Source organism: Ictidomys tridecemlineatus, chromosome 9 (genome assembly GCF_052094955.1).
Source record: "Ictidomys tridecemlineatus isolate mIctTri1 chromosome 9, mIctTri1.hap1, whole genome shotgun sequence".
Lineage (NCBI taxonomy): Eukaryota > Metazoa > Chordata > Mammalia > Rodentia > Sciuridae > Ictidomys > Ictidomys tridecemlineatus.
Genome location: NC_135485.1, coordinates 111528227 through 111553334, shown reverse-complemented (window position 1 = coordinate 111553334; position 25108 = coordinate 111528227). Strand labels below are relative to the sequence as shown.

Below are 25108 nucleotides of genomic sequence, written 5' to 3'. Positions count from 1 at the left end.
TTTCATCATCAGAAATGACCTTCTAACTCTGACTCACAGAGGTGGAAATAGCAAGTACTTATGACAGCTCTGATGTCAGGGGAAATCCCTCATCTTCCCTCCTTCCCTGTCCTTCTTTACCCCTTTTCGGCTCTTTTTTCTTCCTTTTGTCTTTCACAAAAGACAAATTGATTTTACTTCTAAGACATACAGCACTGTCATTTTATAATCTTGCTAGTAGTTATAGTCAAACTTAGTTAAGTATTTCCATGTACTAATAATCTTGTAATTTAAAAATAGGGCTCTGCATGAGAGATTAGTGGAAATATGAATGGGTTATTTTCTTGTGAAGGGTTAATTAATATTTTCCTCTCTAAATCCCACTAGAGACCTAATTTTTCCCTAAGGCATGTATGAATGATTAATACATGTATATGTTATTATCATTTGTAATTTGTATTCATCTGTGAGTCCAAAGTAAGGAAAGGTCACTTATAATCTTACACTTTCTCCAGGCAGGGATGCCTAGGTGGGTAATTAGATGAGGTAAGGTGGTTGCTAACCAAGTTACCAGGTAAGCCTATTTCTTTGAAAATATCACTTTTCACAAACAGCCATGTTTGTCTTGTATTGTCTCATTTTCCTCTTGTTCCCCTTTAGATTTCTAAATTTATCTCAATAAGAGGATGATAGATTCCTTAACCTATTTTCTCCAACTTCTAAGGGGAAAAAAATACATGTGCGTGCGCGCACAAACACACACACACAAATACTAGTATTGGCTGGGTTTATGGTAGAGACTTTTCTGGTTTAACTTGAGCACCTTCAGGATTTGATGCTTTTATACTATGTGTCAAATCAAGTCACAGATAATGAAATATGAAAGTTTAAACATTTAGTCTCTTAAGATTTGGATTACAAGGAATTAAGTAACGTGTGTTATAATTTACCGATGTTAATTCTTGGATGTTGAACCTTTATTTTTAAGGAAAATGTCCTTGGTCATTATTTAAAGGCATCCTTGCTGCTTTAGTCCACTCCCATTCAGAATAAGAATTGATATATCTGGATTGTGATCTGATGAGTTAGTGGAAGTTTTTCTTAATTTAATCTTTTCACTACCCCCTGAAAGATTGCCTCTAAAAGGTCAAAATCAAAAGTATAGCAGATTTTTTTACAATGCCCTTTCTTAGTTCATTATACAGAGACTTCCACTTTGACAAGTCATCACAGAACCCTTTTCCCACTTTCTGTTTTATGTACTCCACAAGCTAGATTTGTACGCACAACCAAAGAAATCTGCTTTTCCCTGGACCAAACCTTTTACCTACTAACTTGGAAAATCCAAAAAATCAATACAAGCTTTTTTCAGTACATGCTGCTGCACAAAAGCAACAGAGTTATTACCCTTAAAGAGAATCCCAAATGCAGCCTGCTGGATGGAGGGTTATGACCCCATGGACAGCTAAACACTTCAAAGTCACTGCTCTCTATTCACCATAATCAGTCTGGAAAGGTACACAGGATATCCAGGTTGCAGCAAAATACTTGTCTGGGCTCATTGCATTTGCTTTTAAATTACCTATCACCGTTTTTGCCATGCTTAATTTTGTCTTTTTAAACCTACATTTTCAGATAATTTGGTTTTAAAATTATATTTACATTTTTAAGCATTCCTTGGTGAGCTTATTTCATCAGTAGCATAAACCTAATTATGAGTCACACCAGGGGTTCTTTTGCTGTGGATAGCTCTTTGAATTTATGCTGGATCAAAGATTGCTGGGCCATGAGCAATAAGTTGATCTGCTGCCTTGCCTCCTTAACGATTTTGGTCATGAGACTATTTTACTATTTAGTATTTTAAAAGATTTCTGCAGGTGACACAGCCATTTTATTTTCACAGAATAAAACATACATTTTTTTACTTTAAAAAATTCTTCTTATTATACATGACAGCAGAGTATATTTTAACATATTAAACATATATGGAGAATAATTCCTCATTCTTTGGGCTGTACATGATGTGGAACCTCATTGGTCATGTAATCCTATATGCACACAGGATAGTGATGTCCAATTCATTCAACGCATCATTTCTATTCCCATTCCCCCTCCATTCCTTTCATTCCTGAGACCTTAGGACTCCTAACTTTGCTATCTCTTCCCAACCTCCCTAGTCATTTGCTAAGTATTCATGTTACACACAGTCCCACTGTATTTTTGTTAAAATTGTGTCAGTGATTAAAATCATCACTGGCTCTAAATAAAATACAAAATAGGGCTGGGGAAGTGGCTCAGTGGTCGAGTGTCCCTGAGTTCAATCCCTAGTACCAAAAAAAAAAAAAAAAAAAGGATCATCATTGGATTTGCATGATAAATTTAGTTATTCTTTTGGAGATTCCTTTGTTGTAGTTCCGTTAATTTATAAACCTATGTTTTTATTTCTTGCTTTTCCCAGTTCTTTGTTTTGAGATATTTTTGCTTTAGGTATCACTATGCTTTAGCAAAATATGCCCAAATCTCTCTCTCTCTCTCTCTCTCTCTCTCTCTCTCTCTCTCTCTCTCTCTCTCTTTGAATACTTAAAACATCTCATTCAAAAAAAAAAAAAAAACCTTCCACAAGTTTTATGGTACTCAATTTTTCTGCTTTGGAAGGATTCCTTAGATGAGCTCAATATGGAATGATTAAATCAAGATAATTAACATAGCCCCTTTTTTTCTTTTCATATGGTATTTTTGGAATTTTAATATGATGTATTTAAGTAAGGTTTTACTTTCATTTATCCTTTAGGCATTCATTGAGCTTCTTAGATATGAGGTTGATTTTTTTTTAAAATCAAATTTACAAAAAAAAAATTCATTCTTATTCATGAAATATTTATTCTGTCACAGTCTATCTCCTAGGCTCCTAAAACTCTAACTATGCAATCTTAGGCCAAATTCTGTTAAGCATATCTAGTCAATTTTTAGTTCATAAAGTCTATGTTTCTTGTTCTATTAAATGTTTAACTGTTTTAGTCACTGGTTGCTAATTCTAACACCCGTGTCATCTCTGTTTCTACTATTTACTGGAGTTTTACTCTATGTATTGGTCTTATATTCCTGCTTCTCACATCTAGCTTTGTTTACTGCTTCTTGCTTGGCACTGTGGACTATTATTCAAGTGTCTCAGTTTTGTTGTTTGCAAGCATTGATGCATTTTGAAAGCTCTATTGAACATGGAGCTCATATTAAGCTTTCCCACTCTTTCAAGAATCATATGACTGTATCATCTGCTGTCCAGCATCTGAAACTATTGCTTTATATGTCTTGGCTAGATTGAATTGTTAACATAGGCAAGTATAACCAATGTTCTGCTAGAGCTAGAAACAGAACTCTTTGAAGTTCATAATTTTAGTCAATTATTTAAAATTTATAAAATAAAATGACTTAAATTCTCATGTAAAACGAAGACTTATTGCTAAATAAACATTTAATTTATAGATTTATTTGAAGAGATTCAACATGTTTATTTTGGCTTTCCCCATCAACTGATGATTAGATTTTCATTTTAGCCTTTCAATACATTTAAAATATTTATAGATTAAATTTTATACTACTTTTGGTGAATTGAGTCTGAAGTTCATTATCCTTGTTACTTTTTGCTATTGCAAATGATGTCTTCTTTGAATTTGTGGTCGGTACAAAGAAATGTAATTGATCTTCAAGTCATGGGGGAAATAAATTGATTAGCTATTATAAATTTTTATATTAAACTTGAATACACTGCAGATCTCTTATTAATTATAATAGTTTGCATCTAGAATATTGTATTTTCTTTGCAATCAAAACATCTTCTGAGCTGGATATGGTAGTATATGCCTGTAATCCTGGGGGCTTGGGAGTCTGAGGCAGGAGGATTGAAAGTTCAAAGCCAGCCTAAGCAATGTAGTGAGGCCCTAAGCAACTTAGCAAATCCTGTCTCTAAATGAAATATTTAAAAGGGATGGGGATGTGGCTCCGTGGTTGAGCTCCCCTGGGTTCAATCCCTAGTACCACACACAAAAATATATTCTGTTAATAACAAGTGTTTTTTTTTTCTATTTTTGTTCTTTATCATTATTCAGTTTATTTAATTTTCCCTTATTGCACATTATCCAAACTAATAGACCTAGATCTGAGTATCCTATCTCAGTACTGAAATGTAGTAATCAGTCTATTCTTTCTAATATCTACATATCTTAAAGCTAGATATCATTGTTAAGACAGCTAAACTACAATACTTGCAGAAGTAGATATAGGCACATGAATATAGTTTTGATGGAAAAGATACTTGCTGACAGTGATCTTTATAATGATACTGATTTATCCCCTAGGAACTGGTGTGCTTATGTACATACCAGATTATCTCCCACGGTGATACTGGACAACCAGGTCACTTATGTTCCTGGTGGAAGAGGACCCTGCAGCCGGACCACTGGATCCTGTCCTTACATGTATGTAATGTTTCTTGAAAACACAGCTTGCGCTATTATCATTATGACTAAGAATATGCAAAGTTAGTCATCTCATGCATTTATGTGTAATAGGGTCAAAGGAGGGCTATCACATTAGACCTTCAGTAAGTTAAAATGCAGATCTTAATAATACTTGTGTCATATGATTTTAAAATCACATGAGATAATGCAGTAATATACTTGACCTAGAGCCCGGTGCATTGTGAATATTTAATAAATGTTAACACGCTTCTTTCTATTCTTATAGTCATATCACTTTCATTCTATATTCTGACCAACAATGCTATCTTTATGAAATAAAAATCCAATTTTGAAGATTTATTTATTATTTCTTCATACTAGCTCAGAGAGGATTCTGTACATACCATATTTCACCACATAATCATTGCAGATTTTATGTGAAGTTATTTTGTGAAAAGAAGTGGGCTGTGACCATTATGTGAAGCTTTAAAAAAATTGTGCCAGTATTACTTTAAAAAAATTATTTGTACACTGTCTTTTGTTTAAAATAAGGATCCATGGAATACCTGTGAATATACTTTAATGCAGTGGTGACTATGATACAATGCAATACGGTAACTTGGCACATATTCTAAAATTTAAAAAGCAATTGCAATTATGTATGGTAAAGCAGTTAAGTGGGGCCTTTCTTCTTGTGTCTATTTTAATGACCCATGTTATTTAGTTGTTTTTTTTTTTAAATTTATGTCATTGCCCTAAAATGTAGGACTGAGCACTTGATAAATTCTCTGAATTCATGTAGTCACAGTAGCTCAGCTGGAGATGTTCCTGAAGAGCCTGCAATAAAAAATTGAATTGCTATTCAGGCCATGATGGCTAATGTTATGCAGATTGTGATACAAATAACTCAGGAAATGAATCTGACACATCAGCAATCTGGAACAATGCACAGTAAGGGTACATAAAATCAAGGTGTTTCTTACTCCCATGGGGGATAGCTAAGGTTCATGGTTCAGAGAACTAAGCACATCTTAGGGATTTGAAAGAGCTGAGCTCCAGTTCTGCCTTCAGCATTTACTCACTTTGTGATAATTTCCTTGTGAACGTTAAGACACAAAGAATGCATTGTTAATTCTTCAGTAATGAAAATATTACCACTGTAACCCCTATCATATTGTCCTTCTGGGTTCAAGGTGAGCTCTTTGTTATTTTTTCTCTTTAAATAAGCCAGAAATACTTATTTTTATTCTTATCTTTTTTGTACTTTTGAATGGATCTCTCCATTCGTTCACTATTTTAGTACTTAAACAGTATTTGCCACCTTTTCTGTTATTATATCTGAGTTACATACAACAAATACTCAGTTTTCCAAATCAGCAAATCAAACCCAATGGTGATTCAACTAATTGTGTGAGCCTCTCCCTACAAACTTTGAACAAAGCCCATTTCCAAACTGGCTCACTTTCAATTTAGCTCTAGTGGTTGGACTGGATATGATATTTCACAGAACAGAGTTATTTACTAACTATGATTTATTGAAATTTTAGAGATGGAAATAAATCTTATAACTCCCTTTATAACTGAGGAATAACCTTGTACACTTAGAGTTACCTGAACATTGTATCACAACCCAAAACCACAGTCACTGAAAGCTCAGTCTATTAGAATGTGCTATCATCCACATATCCAAGGGCTTCTCATGCTCATGGATAGTAGCTAACAAATTCTAGGGTGTAAGCCTGGCCCACACAACATGGGTTAAAATTCCAGTTCTATCACTTTTAAATGTGGGACTCTGAGCAAGTTATTTTATCTCTCTGTTTTGAGGTTCCTCATCAGGAAATCAAGGCAATAGTATTTTCATCATAAAAATAATATGAGGTTTGGGCAAGAAAATGTGTGACTATTTCATAGACCCATTTGATAAATATCATCTATGCATAAGAGTCATAGATAAGAATAATATGGCCAAATTGATTTTATGACTTATATCTACAGACATATAGTCTGCAATTTAGTAATTTAGTAAACATTCACTAACTATAGAGTGATTGTTGTATTGAAAGATTATAACATTAATTTTCTTCTATGATTTTATCTCAGAAATAATATTTTTGCACATTAGACACCTTGCCTCCCTCCCTCACTTTCTCTCTAAAATACTGTATGGCAGAAATAGTAGATAGTATAATTTTAAAACTGGAAGGAGAGAAAATAGAGATTGAATGAGGCAATTAGATCTCTAGTATCCAATTCGTTTCAAGTTGCTTGATATTCTTCTAGAAGAAATGAGAATCTTTTATCCTGAAACAATATAGGAAATAATAGAATTGAAATAAAGTAAGTTATTCCTATATAACTCTCCAAAATTTGAAATTAAAATAAGTTCTAATATTGATTTAGCTAAAAAACATTATTAAAGGAAAAGCTGAGATATCTTTAGAAAATGTAATGACAGAAATTGAAAATATCAAAAGTATAACCACTAATGTTTTTTGTAGTGTATTCAAAGAAATCTAAGTTTGGCAGTTTCAGATATAATATTGATGCTGAAGATCGTGATTATAACAGCTAACACAAAATGCTTATTATATATCAGGCATTGTTTCAAATGCTTTGTATTTATAGTTCCTACTGATAATATGAGACAAATAATCTATTTTCCTGCAATTTCTCTCCCCTCTAGATCCCAGCAGAGAACTAATCCTGTCTATAGGATGCAACATAAAATTGTTACCTCATTGGAATGGAAGTGCTGTCCTGGATACAGTGGACCAAAATGTCAGCTAAAAGGTACACTCTGTTATTAATTTCATAATAACAATTACAAGCATATAAAGTTTGAAAAATTGATGAATGATTTTATAGAAGAAAATAATTATTTTTTCCCTTTTGAATGAGGGTAAATAAACATATAGTCAAACTATTAGGACTATTTTTTTTTTTTTAAATTTCTGACTTGATAGCTATTGATAGCACCCTAAAATAGTTTCTCCCTCCATTTCCATGTTGGCTTTATATGATGAGTAAATGAAGATCTTATTAAATATCTTATTTTTTCTTAACACTAGAAAAATATGTGCTACAAAATATAGCACACTATGATATCAAGAATATTAATTTTATGTTGTTAAGTAATTATTAGAAGTGACTGTAGGTATAAATAAGAATAACATCTAGCTTTGTCTCAGCTTATTTGAAATAATGCACATATGAATGAAATTCCATATTAAAGAATATATCAAGTATATGAATAATTCTTCTGTTTAATCCTAATAGAGCAAATTTTTTCAACTGAGATTTTAAGGATTTTCTGGTGGCAAAGCTGATCAAACACATGGTAACCTGCTGTGGCCTAACATCCATGTGACTATTATTTTGCTTTTGGCTTTAAACAGGTTGCCTTTGAAAAATAAGATATGGCATCAGCATACATATTTTAAATGAATGAATATTACAAGAAAGGCCATTAGCAGTGGTGGGGAATTCAATCAACATTGTAAGAGACTGTGATTAAAAATTAATGTAAGTGTGGAGAAACCATTATGATTCACATTAAGAAAAAGAAAATTATAATACAAGAGCTCTAGGAATCTTGCAATTTAGTTAGGGGTATTATAAATGGTTTTGCTAGCTGTACAATGAAAATCTGTAGGCAAATTTCTCTGTGATGCTATTTATTCTGGGTCTGGCCTGAATTTCAGAGATGATAGAAAAATCAATGCATTTTCAGACCACAGCATGAACATGTACTCATTTATAATCAGATAGAATAAAATTTTAAAGAAGGGACTGGGGTTGTAGCTCAGTTGGTAGAGTGTTTGCCTTGCATGTGTGAGGTACTAGGTTCAATCCTCAGTATCACATAAAAACAAATAGAGATATTGTGTCTGTCTACAACTAAAAAAAATATTTAAAAAATTTAAAGAAAATATGATCTATACTGAAAATATCTGAATATGAGATAATAAAGCATATTCTGAAAAGACCCAAATATACCCTGTTTTCAGAGGACTTCTGATTTCCATAAGACATATATTCACAATGGTAAAATATATTTGTTCTTGTTTATCTTTTACAGATGAATAAAAATTCTAGACAGTATTTAGAATCATATTTCTCAGGTTTATATTTATCTTTTTATATAAGAAAGGATATTTGGGGAATGATAATTTCATTATTATTTCTTGAAGATTCAAGTGTTTGCTTAAAGAATGCCTTTCTAGACATTTGAGATGTCATTATACACCTTGCTGTATAAGGGCTGAATGTAGATATGTGGCAGCGAACAAAGTCTTCAGGTCAAACAATATCACGGGCTCTAACTGCTGAGGATCGCAATTACTCCCTGCTTCAGCCTTGTGTACCTGAAAATTGATTCTCCCTGCTACTACCCCACATTGCTCTGGATGGATCCCAGGATCTGGCATGGTAGGCATGCACTTTACCATCCTACCACCAAGCCCCAGCCCTTGGTGAATAATTCTTAATCACTATGGTGAACTACATCCACAATGGAGAAAAAAACAAATCCATAGATTGTAAATATATACACAGAAACAAAGTCTAGTTGACAATTTTAAATATCTACTATGTACTATTATTTTCATTTGTCAAAGTATTACATCAGATATCTTAAGTGAATTCAAGAGGTTAACTTTTTATTGTTTAGTGACATTTTGTATTCTAATTAAAAACAACTTGTGAATATTTTTAATACAAAATTATAAACTGTTGCCTTAATTCACATTGACAAAAGTATCCCAAAACATTTTGCTTATGAATTTCTGTCACAATCATATAGTTAGAACTACTCATAATTCAGCTATCCACTTATCAAGTTGTTGTGGAAAGATCTATTTTCTATTGGAATCTTGGTAGAAATAATTCTCTGAAGGCAGGAATACCCAGTGTGTCATGATTTCAGAGAATTCTAATATAACTTTGATTCCAAAAGGATGTCCTATTGCTTCATACCATTCTTCTCTTCACTTTTTTTGCAGTCCATAAAGACTGTTGAATTTTTTTTTTTATCGGTGCAATAGAGGCACTGTTGATACCAAGAACTACTGTGTGAGTTTTCCCCAGACCTGTTCTTCATTATCTCTCGCCTAGGGATTTAGTCACTTTTTCCCCTTCTGACTGCCCAATTACATGCCAAGTACCTGCGCCACCCCCCCACCCTTTCTATCACACTTGATAAATGTGCCACCAGCTTTTTATTCTTACACAGTAAAGAAAAATTGTCCCCCAGAAGAAAAAAACAGTGTTTGACAACACTGTCACATGTTGTCTCATGTGACAGGCTGGCTCAAATATGGCAAGGATAATCAGTTTGGCTGATGTATTCTTCAAACCTCTTTCTGAACCCTCAAGGGTGTGGAATATCCTGAAAATACAGCCACCATGACAGTCATTTCAGGACTGGTTCCTCACAGCGTCAGGAGGTTATTTTACTCAGAAAGTCTGTAAGGTAGTAAGTATATCCACCTTACAAATTCTTCCTTCCTCAACAAGTTTCCTCCCCACAAGCAAAATTAATTCCAGAACATTAAAAAGAACAGTTTTCTTTTAATTTAGGTTGCAATAGGGATGATCAAATTTATAATAAGTATCAATAAATTGTAATAAAATGGTGTTGTTAGCAACTAGACACCCTTTTTCTTCTTTCCCTCACTTTTCTACCTCTTTCTACATCTTTCTCCCACTCTTTTTTAGATCTTCTTCAGGTCATTATTAAGGCATCAAAATTCATGAGGCATGCCATTGGTGTCTTATTCCACAATACACTGATCCGTCCATCACACACACACACACACACACACTTGAACTGCAGTTCAGATAATCAAAATAGTAGTATAATTATAGGATATCTTATTAAAAATATTACTTACACTATCAAAAGGAACCAATTCTTAGGAAGTTCAAGTAGACTTTTATTGGCTAGGAGTTAGGATCTTTTAAGTCCAAATAATAGTTTTGAGAGATTTTACATTTGCTGTATCTTTTGAGAGTTACAGGATTTTGCCTAATTTTATGGTATAATATTCAAGACATTTTTTGAAATATCTGTAGAAAAACACCACTTAAGCCTATTTTATAAAATTTGCAATTATGCACCTTTCCAGCAGATGTCTCTAAAATATTCTGAGTGTAACAAGAAAATTACAACTTGCTATAAATGACACAAAGGAAAGGAAATTCAGTTCAAATAGTGTTAGATTAAAGAAAATGAAGAATTTTTTTTGCACATCTGTTAAAAAGTAGTCTATTTTACTCAGATTTTCTCTTTTTAAATATTTTTAAATTGTAGATGGACACAATACCTTTATTTATTTATCTTTATGTGGTGCTGAGGATCAAACCCCGTGTCTCACACATGCTCAGCGAGTGCTCTTCGACTGAGCCATAACCTCAGCCCCTATTTTACTCAGATTTTCTATACAGGGAAGGATTTTTTATAAAGTAATGTTTTATGAAATTTATCACAGATATTATGAATGCTAAAAAGATGTGTGCATGCACAGATACACAGCTATTGATAAACTGATTCCTACCAGATTTCTATTATCAATATATGATAAATATTTCATTTTATAATCCTGTGAAATAATTCAACAAGTTAATGAACCAACTGCTGAAACTAACATTTTCAATATGGGGTCCTCTGTAGTACAACTATTTTAAAATGTAATTTAAATAATTTGAAAATTACAAAATTGAAAGAGGAAAAGCCTTTATTTCTTTTACTTTCACTTATCTAGTTCTTTTCAGTAGTCTTTAACATTTTTTTTAAAGAGAGAGAGAAAAGTTTGTAATTTTAATTTTTTTTAGTTTTCAATGGACACAACATCTTTATTTTATTTTTATGTGGTGCTGAGGATCGAACCCAGAGCCCCGCGCATGCCAGGCGAGCGTGCTACCTCTTGAGCACATTCCCAGCCCAACATTTTCTTTTTTAGAAAGAACATTTCCTTTTTTCAGCATCTTGTTTAATAAAATTGTTATATTAAGTTAAAGAACACTGTTCCTTAAGTCTTTGTTGCACCATGCCGCCTGCTTAAATTTAACTATCTTTATATATTTACTAAATATTCACCATGCAAATATTCACTTGATATTGCAGGATCAGCTGGAAATCTGTCTTGTCAAGTCACATAGGAAGGTTTTCTGGAGCTAGGGGAGAAAGAGCAAGCATTCTCATTACTGAGTTGCCATTAATGACTTCCTCCATATGGCTCAGAGACCTGGAAAGAAAGAAGAAAAAAAAAAAAACTTGCAAATAAAACCTGTCTAATTAAAAAGAAAAAAAAGGCACCTAATAAGGAAGCTGTTGCTCTTGCTCTTGACACTTGCTGACCTTGATTCTCTAAGTCTTTGATCCACCAAGGTCAGAGTTTCCATTGTAGGAAGAAAAACAGAGCAGTTACATTAGCAGATAAGACAAAAGGAGTCCAATTTAAGAATTCTATTGCATTTACAAAAAAAAAAAACCTAAAGTGCACAAAGATCTTTAAAAGTTCATCGATTTAAATAAATGGTGTTCTGTTCTGCACCTGTCATTTAGAAAGTACCAAGAAAAAGAGACTTTGAAATCTGCATTCTAAAAACAAAGCAAAGGTCTGTCTTTAGGTGAAAGCAAAGATAGATTGCTTGGAAAATCTAGAATCTGTGGCAGTCCTTGTGGTAGAGAATACACTTGGGGTGACTGAAAGATTTCTAAATGAAAAAAAAAATAAGAGTATTAATCAAAACCAGACTCTTTATTACAAGAGAGTAACTGACTCCACTGTCAGAGATCCTATCAGCTTTTCACAGCCGCCAGTTAAATCCCATGCAATAAATTAGGATGAATGCAAGTATTGAACTCCAGTTGACAAACAGAGCTAGGAAAAGATAACATGAACTATTGAATTTGTAAAACAGGTATTTCCAGTTTTTAACAGCCTTGGCAGGAATCCCATGCAATGAATTCAGGAGCAAACAGGTTCATGTGACATCTGGAACCCAAAGATCTTTGTGTGATGCTTAATGGTTATTTCTTTATTTTAGAGTAAAATTTTCTCTTCTGCTTCACACACACACACACACACACACACACACACACACACACACACACACACAGAGTTATATTCCTTTATTGATCAATGTTTTCAAGTATTTTCCAATTAAATTTTCTTTCAAATTAATCTTTTTAATTTTACCAATATATGAAAAATATATTGTATATCTACATAAAGAGGAGTTAGTCATCAAATATCAGAATGTGTAAGAAAACTGCAGACTTCCCTTTGATATGCCCATTTGTTATTTTTCATCCATTTCAATTTCTTTCCTTTTTATTTCTAATAGTTTGTCATTTACTTTGTCCTTCAACACTTGTCACTGATTTTAAAATTTCTTTCTTATGTTTTTAGTTTCTATTTTGAAAGTACTGGTTTTCTCTAGCAGTCCACCTTCTATGACCTTGTTTATAATATAGTAGCATCTCTAGCAATTCACATTCTATGACCTTGTTTATAACACAGCATTTTTCCAGATCACATGAATGAGATTTATCTGGAATTCTTTTGAATCTAAGGTTAGTAGTAAATTAGACCTTGATGCTCTTCATTTGTTTTCTGTCTCTTCCTGATACATTACCTCTAATCTGGGTTTGTTCAGACTTCCTGAATGTTTAGGTTCTTGCTGAACTGGGTAACTCAGAGAGAACTATGACTTGATGGAATACTCTACTCAAATCTCATCTAGGACATGAGAAGGCTTAAAATACTCCTTTTACCTCCTCACATGCGTGTGCATTGCAAATATGGTGTGTGTTTGTGTGTGTGTAAGAGAGATACACAGAGACACCTCATTTCCCCAGATCTGGAGGAATTCTAAGTAAAACATAATATTATAGTCTCCATATTAAATGCACAATGTCCAATACTTTGCAAAAGTTGAAGTGAAACTATTTCCTTAAAAATTAAATTGCAATTTAAAAGAAAGCTTTAATATTCATAATATATTTTTAGCAAAGTTTTTTGAACTCCTGAAAATAATAAACAAGCAAAATCAACCTGCCTCTTGATTTTAAGGATAAGGTGGGAAGGGGCTGGGGTCATATTCAAACATTACCCACTAATTCAGTAATATTGATCAATATATAAAAGATTAAGAAGGCATTATTTATTTTCTTCAGTTAAAACATGTAATAATTTCTATGATTATCAATGATGTCTTTCTATTGAATTATCTATTAAGCACTACTAAAGTAAAAGCAATTGTATTCAATTTTTTTCTAAAGTTTAAAAGCTACATTTTAAAATATTTAATATCTATATTCCTAACTATATTATGAAAATTGTTATAAGAATTTCCTATTTCAATTAATCATAGAGCTTTGTAAAAATTTTTGGCCAAATTAAGGACAACGTAAATCAAGGAACATTGACTTTTTTACTTTTGTCAAATAAATTTAATTTTTATATAACTTATTAGGGAAATCTTTTCATTTTTCACATGTAATTGATTATTATATTTGTTTTCACATAATGTATGCATATATGTACCTTAAATAACATATATAAATATGTGTATAAAATAGAATATATATGCTTCAAATATAAATATTTTCATAGTGTATATGAAATTTTAACAAAGGGAGTTCAACAAGAACATTACAAAATGCCTTTTTATCCACAGGCTGCCATTAAAGTCTAAACATTCTCGCAGTGTTTATTATTTCAATCTTTAACATATGCCCTTCTTTTCATCTCTGAACTCAAAATATTTTGTCTGAAAAACTTGGCTTACTTTCTCAGTACTATTCTATTGGCTCTGTTTAAAAAATTCAATACATTTTCATGAGCACAATTTGCATAGAAACATTGTTTTCTTTAGTGTTCATATGTATGACTATAATATTAACATAGTATTAAAGATTATTTTTCCTTCTAGAGATAAGGAAAACTATTAATTGTATACAAATTCTTGATTTTTAAATTTTATATAAATTACATATAAAACATTTAGGTGTAAAAGCACTCAAGTTGTATAATAATATTTAAAATTTTAATTTATTTGACTTTTAGGTTTCTAAGAAGTTATTCTCTCATTTTATTAGATATATGCTTTACAAAATATAGTAACATAAAAATGATTTTCAATGATATCTCTATGTCAGAATTAATATATTAGGTAAGTTCCCTAATATTTATATTTTCTGAAATGGTTTATTACTTCAAATATAGATAAATAGTGTTTAACATTTTGATTTTATTTCCTAAGTGTTTTTATTTTTACTAAAGTGATTTTTTATAAAGTATTATTTTTTCTGTTTTTATTTTTCATAAAGTATTTTTAAAATGTTTTATTATTTTAAATGGTTTGCTTTGATGAAAACTTTTATCCTTAAAATTTTAATTTTACAAATTTCATAACATTCTTTAATATCTTCCTCTTCATTATTAATTATTGCAAGTGAACTTCAATACACTGCAAATGCAGTCAATACAATGTAAATGAAAGTTGGTTAAGTAATTTTAATTTTAAATGATTTATACATTTGGAATATTATTTGAATTTAATACTCACAAGGGAAAAGACACAATAATTTTTATTGAAAAGTTAATTTCCATTCCAGAAACACAATTTGTTTTTTATTGAATTTACTTTTGATATTGATATGAGATTTTTTTAAAAAAAATATTATTTATTTTTAGTTTTTCGGCAGACACAACATCTTTCTTTGTATGTGGTGCTGAGGATCGAACCTGAGCCGCAGGCATGCCAGGTGATGCTCTACCGCTTGAGCCACATCCCCAGTCCCTTGATATGAGATTTTTATTTTGATATTGTACACACTGAAAAATGTTTCAATTTGATTTTTGCATAGTATGATTAAAAAATCTAGATCCAAATTCATAACTGGTAAAATTTCTACCTTTCTTTTCTTAAATTTAACAAATTCACACTCATGATACCTGAACTATTTTAAAAATTTAAACTTCTGTCCCTTTCAGTGGTTTGATAATTCTTTATAAATTCCTGAAGAAGAAATATAAAAAAAAAAACCCTGCAGATAGGACAATTAGAACATTCTAAGTAGTAAAGTAAGTACCTAATGACTTGGCTCCAAGAACTACATAAGTCACAGGTAATGGTAAACCAGTTATGCTAATAAAACACTGCATTTCACAAAGCCTATACAGTGCACCATGTGGACCCAACAAATTTCTAGTTCTTAAAAATAGTTCTCAGATGTTGCTGCAATAGAAATTCCTTTCATCATGTGTCCTGCAAAACACATCCTTTACCGTGTATCCACAACTAAGTGGAAATAAATTACTATTATAATTTTATCAGTTATTGGGTATCATCACTTCATATTTTCCAAAAAGTATACCTGTATTTCAATATTTCAATAGTTGGTAGACCACACTGATACTTACTAGCTAAACACAATCTTGAATTTGTGGGAGGATGTGGATACTTCTAGGTGAAACTGAGGAGCAACAGCCTTGCTTCTGATAGAAATGATTTTTTGTTTGTTTGTTTTACCCTGAGACTTTCTAAGATGTCAGTGGACTCTGGATGTGACTTCTGACAGAGTAGAACAAACATGTTCCATATGCTTCGAGCTCAGGAGCACCTGTTACAAGGGTGTGTCTACATAGGGTGAGGGGGAATAAGAAGCTGTGAAAAGTGCCTCCATATTCTACCCATACCATTTAATTCTGATAATGGCCCTCTTTTTATGGAATTGTAGGAGACTCCAGGTTTTTATTTATATGATTTTTAATAAATCATGTCTTTAACACATGCCCTGTTTATCAACTGACAGGCTGTTTAAATAAATCTACAAAGATTGACTTCTGGATTGTAATTTTAATAAGAAAATGATTGTATGTTCTGCCTTATAACAATAAATTTACTTAATAGAATGGGAATACTTTGCAATTTTTTTTTTCAAAATATGGTAGCTCTTAAGCAGAGCTGCACATTGGAATCGCCTGTAAAATTAAAATTTATAAAGTACACACATACTCAATTCTCTAGGGTAGATAAACTGGACCAGAATCTTAGGTGGGGAAATGGAAGAACATGCATACTCTCAGCAATTCAAAGATTACAGATGCTTCCGTGTTCTATCCATGTGAAAAGCCTGTACTCTAAAGGATTAGTAAAAACAAAGGATAAAAACCATAGTACATGTCAAAAGTTGACAGAAAGGAACATTTGAACAGTAACCTTTTTTGTATACCTGAAAATGGTCTAGATTTTGTTTTCACCATAATTATGTTTTATGTCTTAATAAAATATTAACCTATCACCATGTTAAGGAACTGCATTTAAATGCTTGTTGTCCCTATCATCTAGTTCAAAATTTAAGGAGTAAGAACATGAAAAGTCCCTTGGTCATCCTGGTAAGCCACCTGTTCCTACTGCTATCAATCCTTACAAGTTTGTGTCCTGAACACTGTCTGCTTGGAGAAACATTGAAGATAGTGGGGTGAGAAGTTGCTAAGGAGGATTTATCTTGACACTTTACTCCAGTGGAGCATGTGTAACAATCACCCTGAGGGCTTGTTAAAACACAGACTGCAGGCCCACCCCAGAGTTTCTTAAATTATTAATTTGGGATAGGGGGATAGAAGCTGCAAGTACAAAAGTTCCAGGAGCTGTTGGTACTGGGGAATTCAATTTGAGGACCTTTGTTTTACTCTCCAGGCACACTTTTGAGTCGACAGATATAAATTTCCAGGAAAAAAAAATCTCTTATTATACCATCTAAGGAGGATCCATGACAGACATTTTATATAATAATTTAATAGACCTATTTTATGAACTAATTTGTATTTAGGTTATAAGAACCTTATTCAATAGGATTTAGGAGATTAATGCTTTTCCCCACCTACCTCAGGCCCAAATAATTACACTTCTCCCTAAACAGCACATTGTTTTTCTACCATTGAATAAATAAAAAATTACACAGTAGAGGCCAAAAGGAAAGGAAAAGAAAGCAGAATCAAAACAAAAACTGTGGACATGAATGAAAATCCATTAATTTAGCTCAATGCCCTAAAGAAAAGAAATGCAAAATTCAATCTAACAACAGCAACTAACCCAAATTACTGCCAAGTCTATTATATTTCTTTTTATGGAGTAAAAAACTTCAGTATTATTGTCACAGCCACATATGCCTTAGGGAACATAATTAACATGTGCCAGAGGTGCAGAGTTTCACTGGTACATGATTTCACATGGGAAGAAGCCTAGCAGACACCAAACACTTGTTTGCACAAGTCTGATATGCAGAATTTAATGCATAAATTTGTTCATTCAAAGTCCATGATTTATAGACATACATTATTTAGTGTATTCAAATTTTTTTAAAAATCTCTCTAAATTGTTTTTCTCAATGAAGACTCACACTACCACGGAAAATATCACTAGATTTATGGGAAATAGGATTCTTTAAGAGTAGATAGTAAAATTTCCATTCTTCTGAAATTTCATTGGCATCATGGGTTAGCACCTTAGAGATGTACCTGTAAGTTTACTTTTACTTTTAGTCCCTTAGAAACTATGTGCTTTTTTTAAAATCTAGGAGAACCCTTTTAATTGGTTCTATTATTTAAATAACTATCTCCTCCCCCCCAGGAAAGAACCTGTCGTGCTCCCTTACTTTCAAGTTGTCACTGGTCAGAAATTCTACCATTAAAAGATTAGCCTTTTTGGCGGTCCACTTATAAGGCTGCTGTACTTTTAATACAGCAGATTTTAAAGTCCAATTTTGCAGGTATTTTACATCCTTCTTCCATCCCACCCAAATTAAAAAAAAAAAACCCACCATCCAATTTTTGTTTAAAGCAATTATGAATAATTTTTTTTTCCAGGCAGAGTTAGAGTGGTGTATTTCCAATTCCAGTGTGGTGTCACACTGCCCTGTGACTGGGGGCGGGGCAGCTTACTCTTGCAATCATCCTAGACCATCACGCTTCAGTACCCAGGAAAATGAATGTCAGCCACAATATTGCTCAGGACTGGAAAAAAAAAATGAGGCAGTTCCAGTGCTTAACACTCTCTCTTCTCTTTTTGTTTCCATCTAGCTCAGGAACAGCAGCAATTGATGCACAGCAACCAGGCTGAAAGTCACATAGCTATTGACAGAGGAACAGCCGAGCAGCCTCAGCAGCAGCAGCAGCAGCAGCAGCAGCAGCAAGACTGTGGTGACCCAGGTCATAGATTGTAATTACTATCATCTCTAACCCAATTATTGTCAACAAGGTTTATTTCAACTTCCAAACAAGAAATCTAAGCTTTTAAATGTGTGATGGTGAAACATTAACATACCCCTTAATCCTTTTCTATTGGTGCTGGATGTTGGGAGAAACTAGATGTGCTACAGATTCTAGGGTGAAAAGATGGAGAATAATTATTGAAGCTTTGTGTGCAAACACAGAAGGAGAATACAAGTACTGTGATATTCAGTTATAAGGAAAAGAACACATTTCTAAAATAAATTCAAACCTTCATCCTTCAAACAGTGCAATCATGGAAGAATCTTGACATAGAAGGGAAGACACTTTGTCCCGTTTTGGAATCAGAGAACGAAAGTTTTCTTCCATTGATTGATAGGAGATCAGCAATGTTATTGACTGGTCAAGAAAAACAATTATGACTAAGAAATACCAAGGATCTTGTGTTGATAAAAAGTTGGCATGTTATACTTTTTCTCATTCTTCTAATCATAAATGTTTTACCATATTTCTTGGGCTTAAATTTAGGTCTAAAAAATATAAGGGAGGTTGGTGCTAACATTTCTTCTCTGGGCTTGGCAGATATTTGGCATATAACAGGGCAATCAAATTGAGAAATGTGACTTAAGGGGAATTTCTTTAAGAATGCAGGTGAATATGCCTTAAAAACTGTCTTCTAATGCATTATAGGGAATGGAATTCAGTAGCTTTATAAAATACTGTCCAATCCTTGAATTATTAAAGTTATATGTAAAGGGATAGAAAATGTCATTGCTGTATAAAGTGATCCAATTTAAATTCTATATATCTCATTAAGGAATGCCTCAGTAAACAATAAAATTCTCAGAATATAGTTACTGTTATATATATATAAAGTTACACATATGTAATGCTGGGTCATTGGATTTCCCTTTATTTTTTATTGGTGCATAATAATTATATGGAATGGTGGGTTTCATTGGGACACATTCATAATGCATATAATAAAATTTGATTAATTTCATTTCCCACTATCTCCCCTTTCTCTACCCTGCCTCCTCCCCTTTCTCTACTCTGCCCCCTCCCCTTTCTCTACCCTGCCCCCTCCCCTTTCTCTGCCCTACTGGTTAGTCTTCTGTTTTCATGAGATCCTTTTTCTTGTTTTTTTTTTTTTCTCTCTAGCTTTCACGTAGGAGAGAAAACATACAGTACTTTATTTTCTGAGCCTGTCATATTCTGCTTGACATGAAGCTCTCCAGTTCCATCCATTTTCCTGCAAATGACAAGATATATTTTTTTCCTTATGATTGCATAAATTGGTATTATGTATATAGATCATATTTTCTTTATGCATTCATCTGTTGAAGGATACCTATAATAGTTTAATGACTCATCTTGTGAATTTTGCTGTGATAAACATTGATACCCATGCATCTCTATGATATGCTGACATTAATTCTCTTGGTTAAATACCTAGGAGTGTTATAGGTTGGCCCCATGGTGATTCTATTTCTAGTGTTTTGGGGAACATCCAAACTGATTTCCACAATGGATGTGCTAATTTACATTCCCACCAACAGTGTATAAGAGTTTCTTTTTACCAACATTCTTATTGGCATGTATTCTTATTTATATTTTTAATGATTGCCATTTTAACTGGAATGAGTAGAAATCTCACTGTTGTTTTGATTTGCATTTATCTAATTACCAAAGATGTTGAACATCTTTTTCCTGCATTTGTTGGTCATTTGCATTTCTTCTTTGAAAAGTGTCTGTTTAGTTCATTTGACCATTTATTAATAGGATTATCTGGTTTTTGTTCTTGTTAATGTTTGTTTTGTTGTTTTTTATGGTAATTTTTTTAGTTCTTTATATATTCTGAATATTAATCCTGGTCAGAAGAGCAGCTGCCTCAAATTTTCTCCCTTTCAGTAGTCTGTTTCTTCATGCTCTTGCTTCCTTTGCTGTGTAGAAGCTTTTTAATTTGATGCAATCCCATTTATTAATTTTTGGTATTATTTCCTAAACTTTAGGAGTACTATTAAGGAAGTCATTGCCCACATCTTATGTTAGAGTATTGCCTCCACATTTCTTCAAGCTGTCATAATGTTCCTGGTCTATCCCTAGGTTTTTGATCCATTTTATGCTACTTTTGTGCAGGACCAGCAGTTTTCCCAGTGCTGTTTGTTAAAGAGACTATCTTTTCTTCAATGTATGTTTTTATCACCTTGGTTAAGGATTGAGTGACTTATCTCTGCAGGTTTATCTCTACATCTTCTATCGTATTCCACTGGCTTTCCTGTTTATTTTTATATCAATACCATTGTTGCTTTTGTTACTATAGTTCTGTAATATCATTTGAAATCAGGTATTATGATGCCTCCACTGTTGTTCTTTTTTCTCAGAATTGCTTTGTCTATTCTGGGTTTTTTCTTCCATATGAATTTTAGAATTGTTGCTTATAATTCTGTGAAGAATTATACTTCTGTTATAATTATACTTCTTATAATTCTGTTACTTTGATGGAAATTGTATTAAGTCTGTAGATCACTTCTGGTAATATGGTCATTTTAACAGTATCAATTCTGCCTATCCATGAACGTGGAAGGTCTTTCATTTTTAGTGTTTTCTTCTATTTCTTTGTGTTCTGTGATTTTTCTTTGTGGAGGTTTTGTTACATTTATTACTAGGTGGGATTTTTTTTTTTGGAGACTATTGTGAATGAAATTGTTTATGTGATTTCTTTTACAGTGAATTCATTGTTGGTGTATAGAAAAGATATTGATTTTTGTTTGTTGATTTTTCTATCCTACTACTTTGCTAAATTTTTTTATAAGCTCTAGCTTTATTAACAATAAAAACAATGAGTAAACTGAGGAAAGAAGGAACTTACCTCACAAAGACTAATAGGATAAATCCCAAATCAACATCATACTGAATATGGAAAGGTTGAAAGCATTTCCTCTGTTATCAGGAATAAGATAATAGATGCCCCATTTCACCATTTCTGTTCAATATAGTACTTGAAGTTTTAGCTAGAAATATTCAACAAGAGGAGTAAATAAAAGGGATATAAATAGATAAGAAAGAAATCAAATTATCACTCTTTGTAGATGGTGTGATCCCATTCTTACAAGATGATAAAAGCTCTATGAGAAGATGTGGGTCATCATATTGTGGAGCCGAAGATGAGCCATTAGCTCTGCAATCTCAAAAAAAAAAATTATTTTGGCTTTCCAAACTTCACTTTTGTCATCTTTTGACCATGTGACAATAACTATATGAGAGTTTTTTTTAAAGACAGAAATTTTAAGAAAATTTGAAACACTTTAGAAATCAGATATTATAATACTTTAAAAAAAATCTATCTTTAAATAGCCTTAAGATTCAGACTGCCTTTTGGTAAATGAATATAGCCAGTTACTTATATTTTCAAATTTATTACTACAAACATGATTTATTTGAATTATCTTTAAATCTAATGTGAAATTTGAGTGGTTCTAAATATATATTTTCAATGCTTCCAATTTTATCTTCTTCCACATGCAGCAGTAATACAAAAAATGACTGACCAGATGAACCAGCAGTCCATGAAAGTGACACTTCTGCAGAAGAAAGTTGACAATATTTCTTTGGCTATGGATGACGTAAGGAACACATATTCTTCCCTAGAAAGGAAAATCAGTGAAGATAAAGGCAGAGAATTTCAGTCTTTTCTAAAAGGTAAAAAAAATGAAAATAAAGGGCTCTTTCAGTTCATACAAAAGGAAAATGATTCATCTTTTCTTGTGTCACTTTGGGATCTTTGCTGTAGACTGGGTGATATGGAAGTCTACAACATTTTTTTAATGAGATATTTTATAATCACTCAACTTCTGAAATAACTTGAAATATTATATCAAAATATTTTTTACTATGTGCACAAATCTTTGAAAATTCCATATGGTTGATTGATGTTATGTACCTAGTTACAGCATAATTGTCTTTTTTATGGTTAAAATCCATCATTGATAATATCCAGTTCAAGAATAAAGACAGTGCTGAGGTAATGATTATCAAGGCAAACTAGATGCACAGATGTCTCAATATTATTGACAGAGGTATTGAGAATAAATCTGAAGTGGTTATCCCAGAAATTATCTAAGTCATGGTTTATAATCAATACAGTATATTCTAAAACATTCCAGTTCAGAAAAGTAAATTTGCAATATAAATCGGATTAAGTTTTGTCTGAAATCTATGCTCTTAAAACAATATGCTTAGAAGTATGCTGTGCTCTTTTATGGAGAATCTATAGCATAGATAATCTATTTTCTGTTAATTCAGTTTGTTAGCTAAATTTATTTCCTCCCAGCTGTTGGACTGAGGTTCCTGCTTTTTTGAGATCTGTGAACTGAGGCCAATTCTCATCTTCTAGAAGCCACTGCATTTCTTGTCTCATAGCTTTCTTCCTTCACCTTCAAAGCTAGTGAGTTGAGTCCTTATAATGCCTCCCCAATATACTCTTCTGCTTTCCTCTTCCAATTTTAAGAATGGATGTGATTAAATTAGACCTATCTGAATGACTAAAGACAATCTTAAGATCCTTAAACATATTTGCTAAGTCCCTTTGGCCATATAAGTTAATATTCATAAGCACTGTGAGTTAGGATGTGGACCTCTTGTGGGGAGAGGAGTGTAAACCTTTCTGTCTACCATCAAGATTTATATATACATAGTAATTAGCATAGTAGTGTTATGCACAGGGTACAATGGGACCATTTGAGATTTGCAACAAATCCAGTGTAAGGGGTCAGGGAATGCATTTAGGAAGAGAAGCCATCTCAACTGATTTGTGGAGGATCAGGAGGAGTTGACCTTTTGGTAAGACTTGAATGTTTCAGGCAATTAGTTTGGTTACTAGGAGGATCCCAATGCACTGGGTTTATTGTATGTTTCCAAGTCTCAAGGTTAGTGTTCACATTGACTTTACTTTATTAATTAAAACTTTCTCACTGGATACCCTTATTTCTATACAATTTTTTTTCTCTCTTGTGGTTCACATTTAAGAAAAAAAAAACAAAGTAGTCATAGATTTGATGTATCATCCACTAAGAAAGACACTTTTACATCTCAATAGCAACCATGATTCCATTATGTTTTTCAATCATGTAAATAGTGCTATTCAGCTACTGAAATGAAGACTCTGTCCTACATAATTGGTACAGCCCAAATTACCAATTAAAACCATATGAGAAGAATTTTTTCTCCCTGAAGTGATAACACAAGAAAGAAGTTGGGCTGGGTTTGTAACTCAGTGGTAGAGCGCTTGCCTAGCACATGTGAGGTACTGGGTGCAATTCAATCCCCAGTACTGCATAAAAATAAATAAATAGGATAAGGTTTTGTATGTATCTACAACAAAAAATAAAAATAATATAAAAAAGAAAGAAGTCAAAAAGAAACTGTGTATGATTGACTGTAACCATCTTAATGAAATTAGCAAAATTTGGTTAACACAACCCTAGAGATTTAGGCTTGTCAATGGCTTTTTGCAACCTACTAACCTATTTAAAAAAATCTGGCATAGGAAAAAACTGACACATGAAAAATCATACTCACAGCAACAATAATAAAACTCCCTACTCAATAGTAGAGATTAGTTATTCCTTAGCACAATCATTAATTATGAGGACCAGAGGGCTTGTAGTTCATGAATATTCTTATAGGAAACAAAGACTAAACCCACCCCTAAGGTGCCAAGCTTGCTACAGCTTCCTCTCTTGTTTACTTCACATCCAAGGTTAAGAACAGTGCTTAATCTGCTAGTAACCATAGAAACTGTTGAAAATCAAATGTCTCAACTCCTCACAACCTATCTGAATGTTATGAAAAGACCCTATGTTCACAACCACAGAAAGGGCATGCAATTATGTCTGATATTAAATATATCTAAGTCACCAAAAACAATATTATTTTTTAAGAAAGTAGAAGGATTTAAGTCACATGAAACAGAATCAAAAAGAGTTCAAAATTATATTCCCACATAGATATTTCCATAAGCCATCTTGGCATATTTTTTCAAAAATAGATTTACATAAATATTTTTTGTAACAAATTGTGGAGATGTAATCTGAAACAGAAACAAAGTTTTAAGCTAATAATCTGTTTAGGTTTTTTTTTTTCTTCAGATCTTACTGTGATTTTCTCTTTTCTCCAATATATTTTTTTCATAAAGATTTTAAAGAATTATGGCTAAGGCATCTCATATTTTTCATTTCATAATTTCTCCTACTTGCTTTGACCAAGATTCTGACCTGAATTTTACCTGACACTGTTTTTATCTCTATTTCTTATTCTGACTTTCAATCATGTAGTTTTTGTTTCCCAAGGTCAAACATCTAATTGTCATTATCTACAACTAATTAATTCAATAAAGCTTAACTTATATTTTATCTTTACAATCTT

General features: G+C 32.4%; 1 protein-coding gene across 1 annotated transcript in view; it reads left to right on the top strand.

Annotated features, from left to right (window-relative positions):
* The window catches only part of Mmrn1 (multimerin 1), a 64987-nt gene that overhangs the window by 18245 nt on the left and 21634 nt on the right, over window positions 1-25108 (top strand). Inside the window, exons 3-6 of the mRNA XM_040293082.2 lie at window positions 4335-4454; window positions 7123-7229; window positions 18533-18661; window positions 22211-22384. Coding sequence (XP_040149016.2) covers window positions 4335-4454; window positions 7123-7229; window positions 18533-18661; window positions 22211-22384 — 530 coding nt within the window. The remainder of the gene's footprint in view (window positions 1-4334; window positions 4455-7122; window positions 7230-18532; window positions 18662-22210; window positions 22385-25108) is intronic.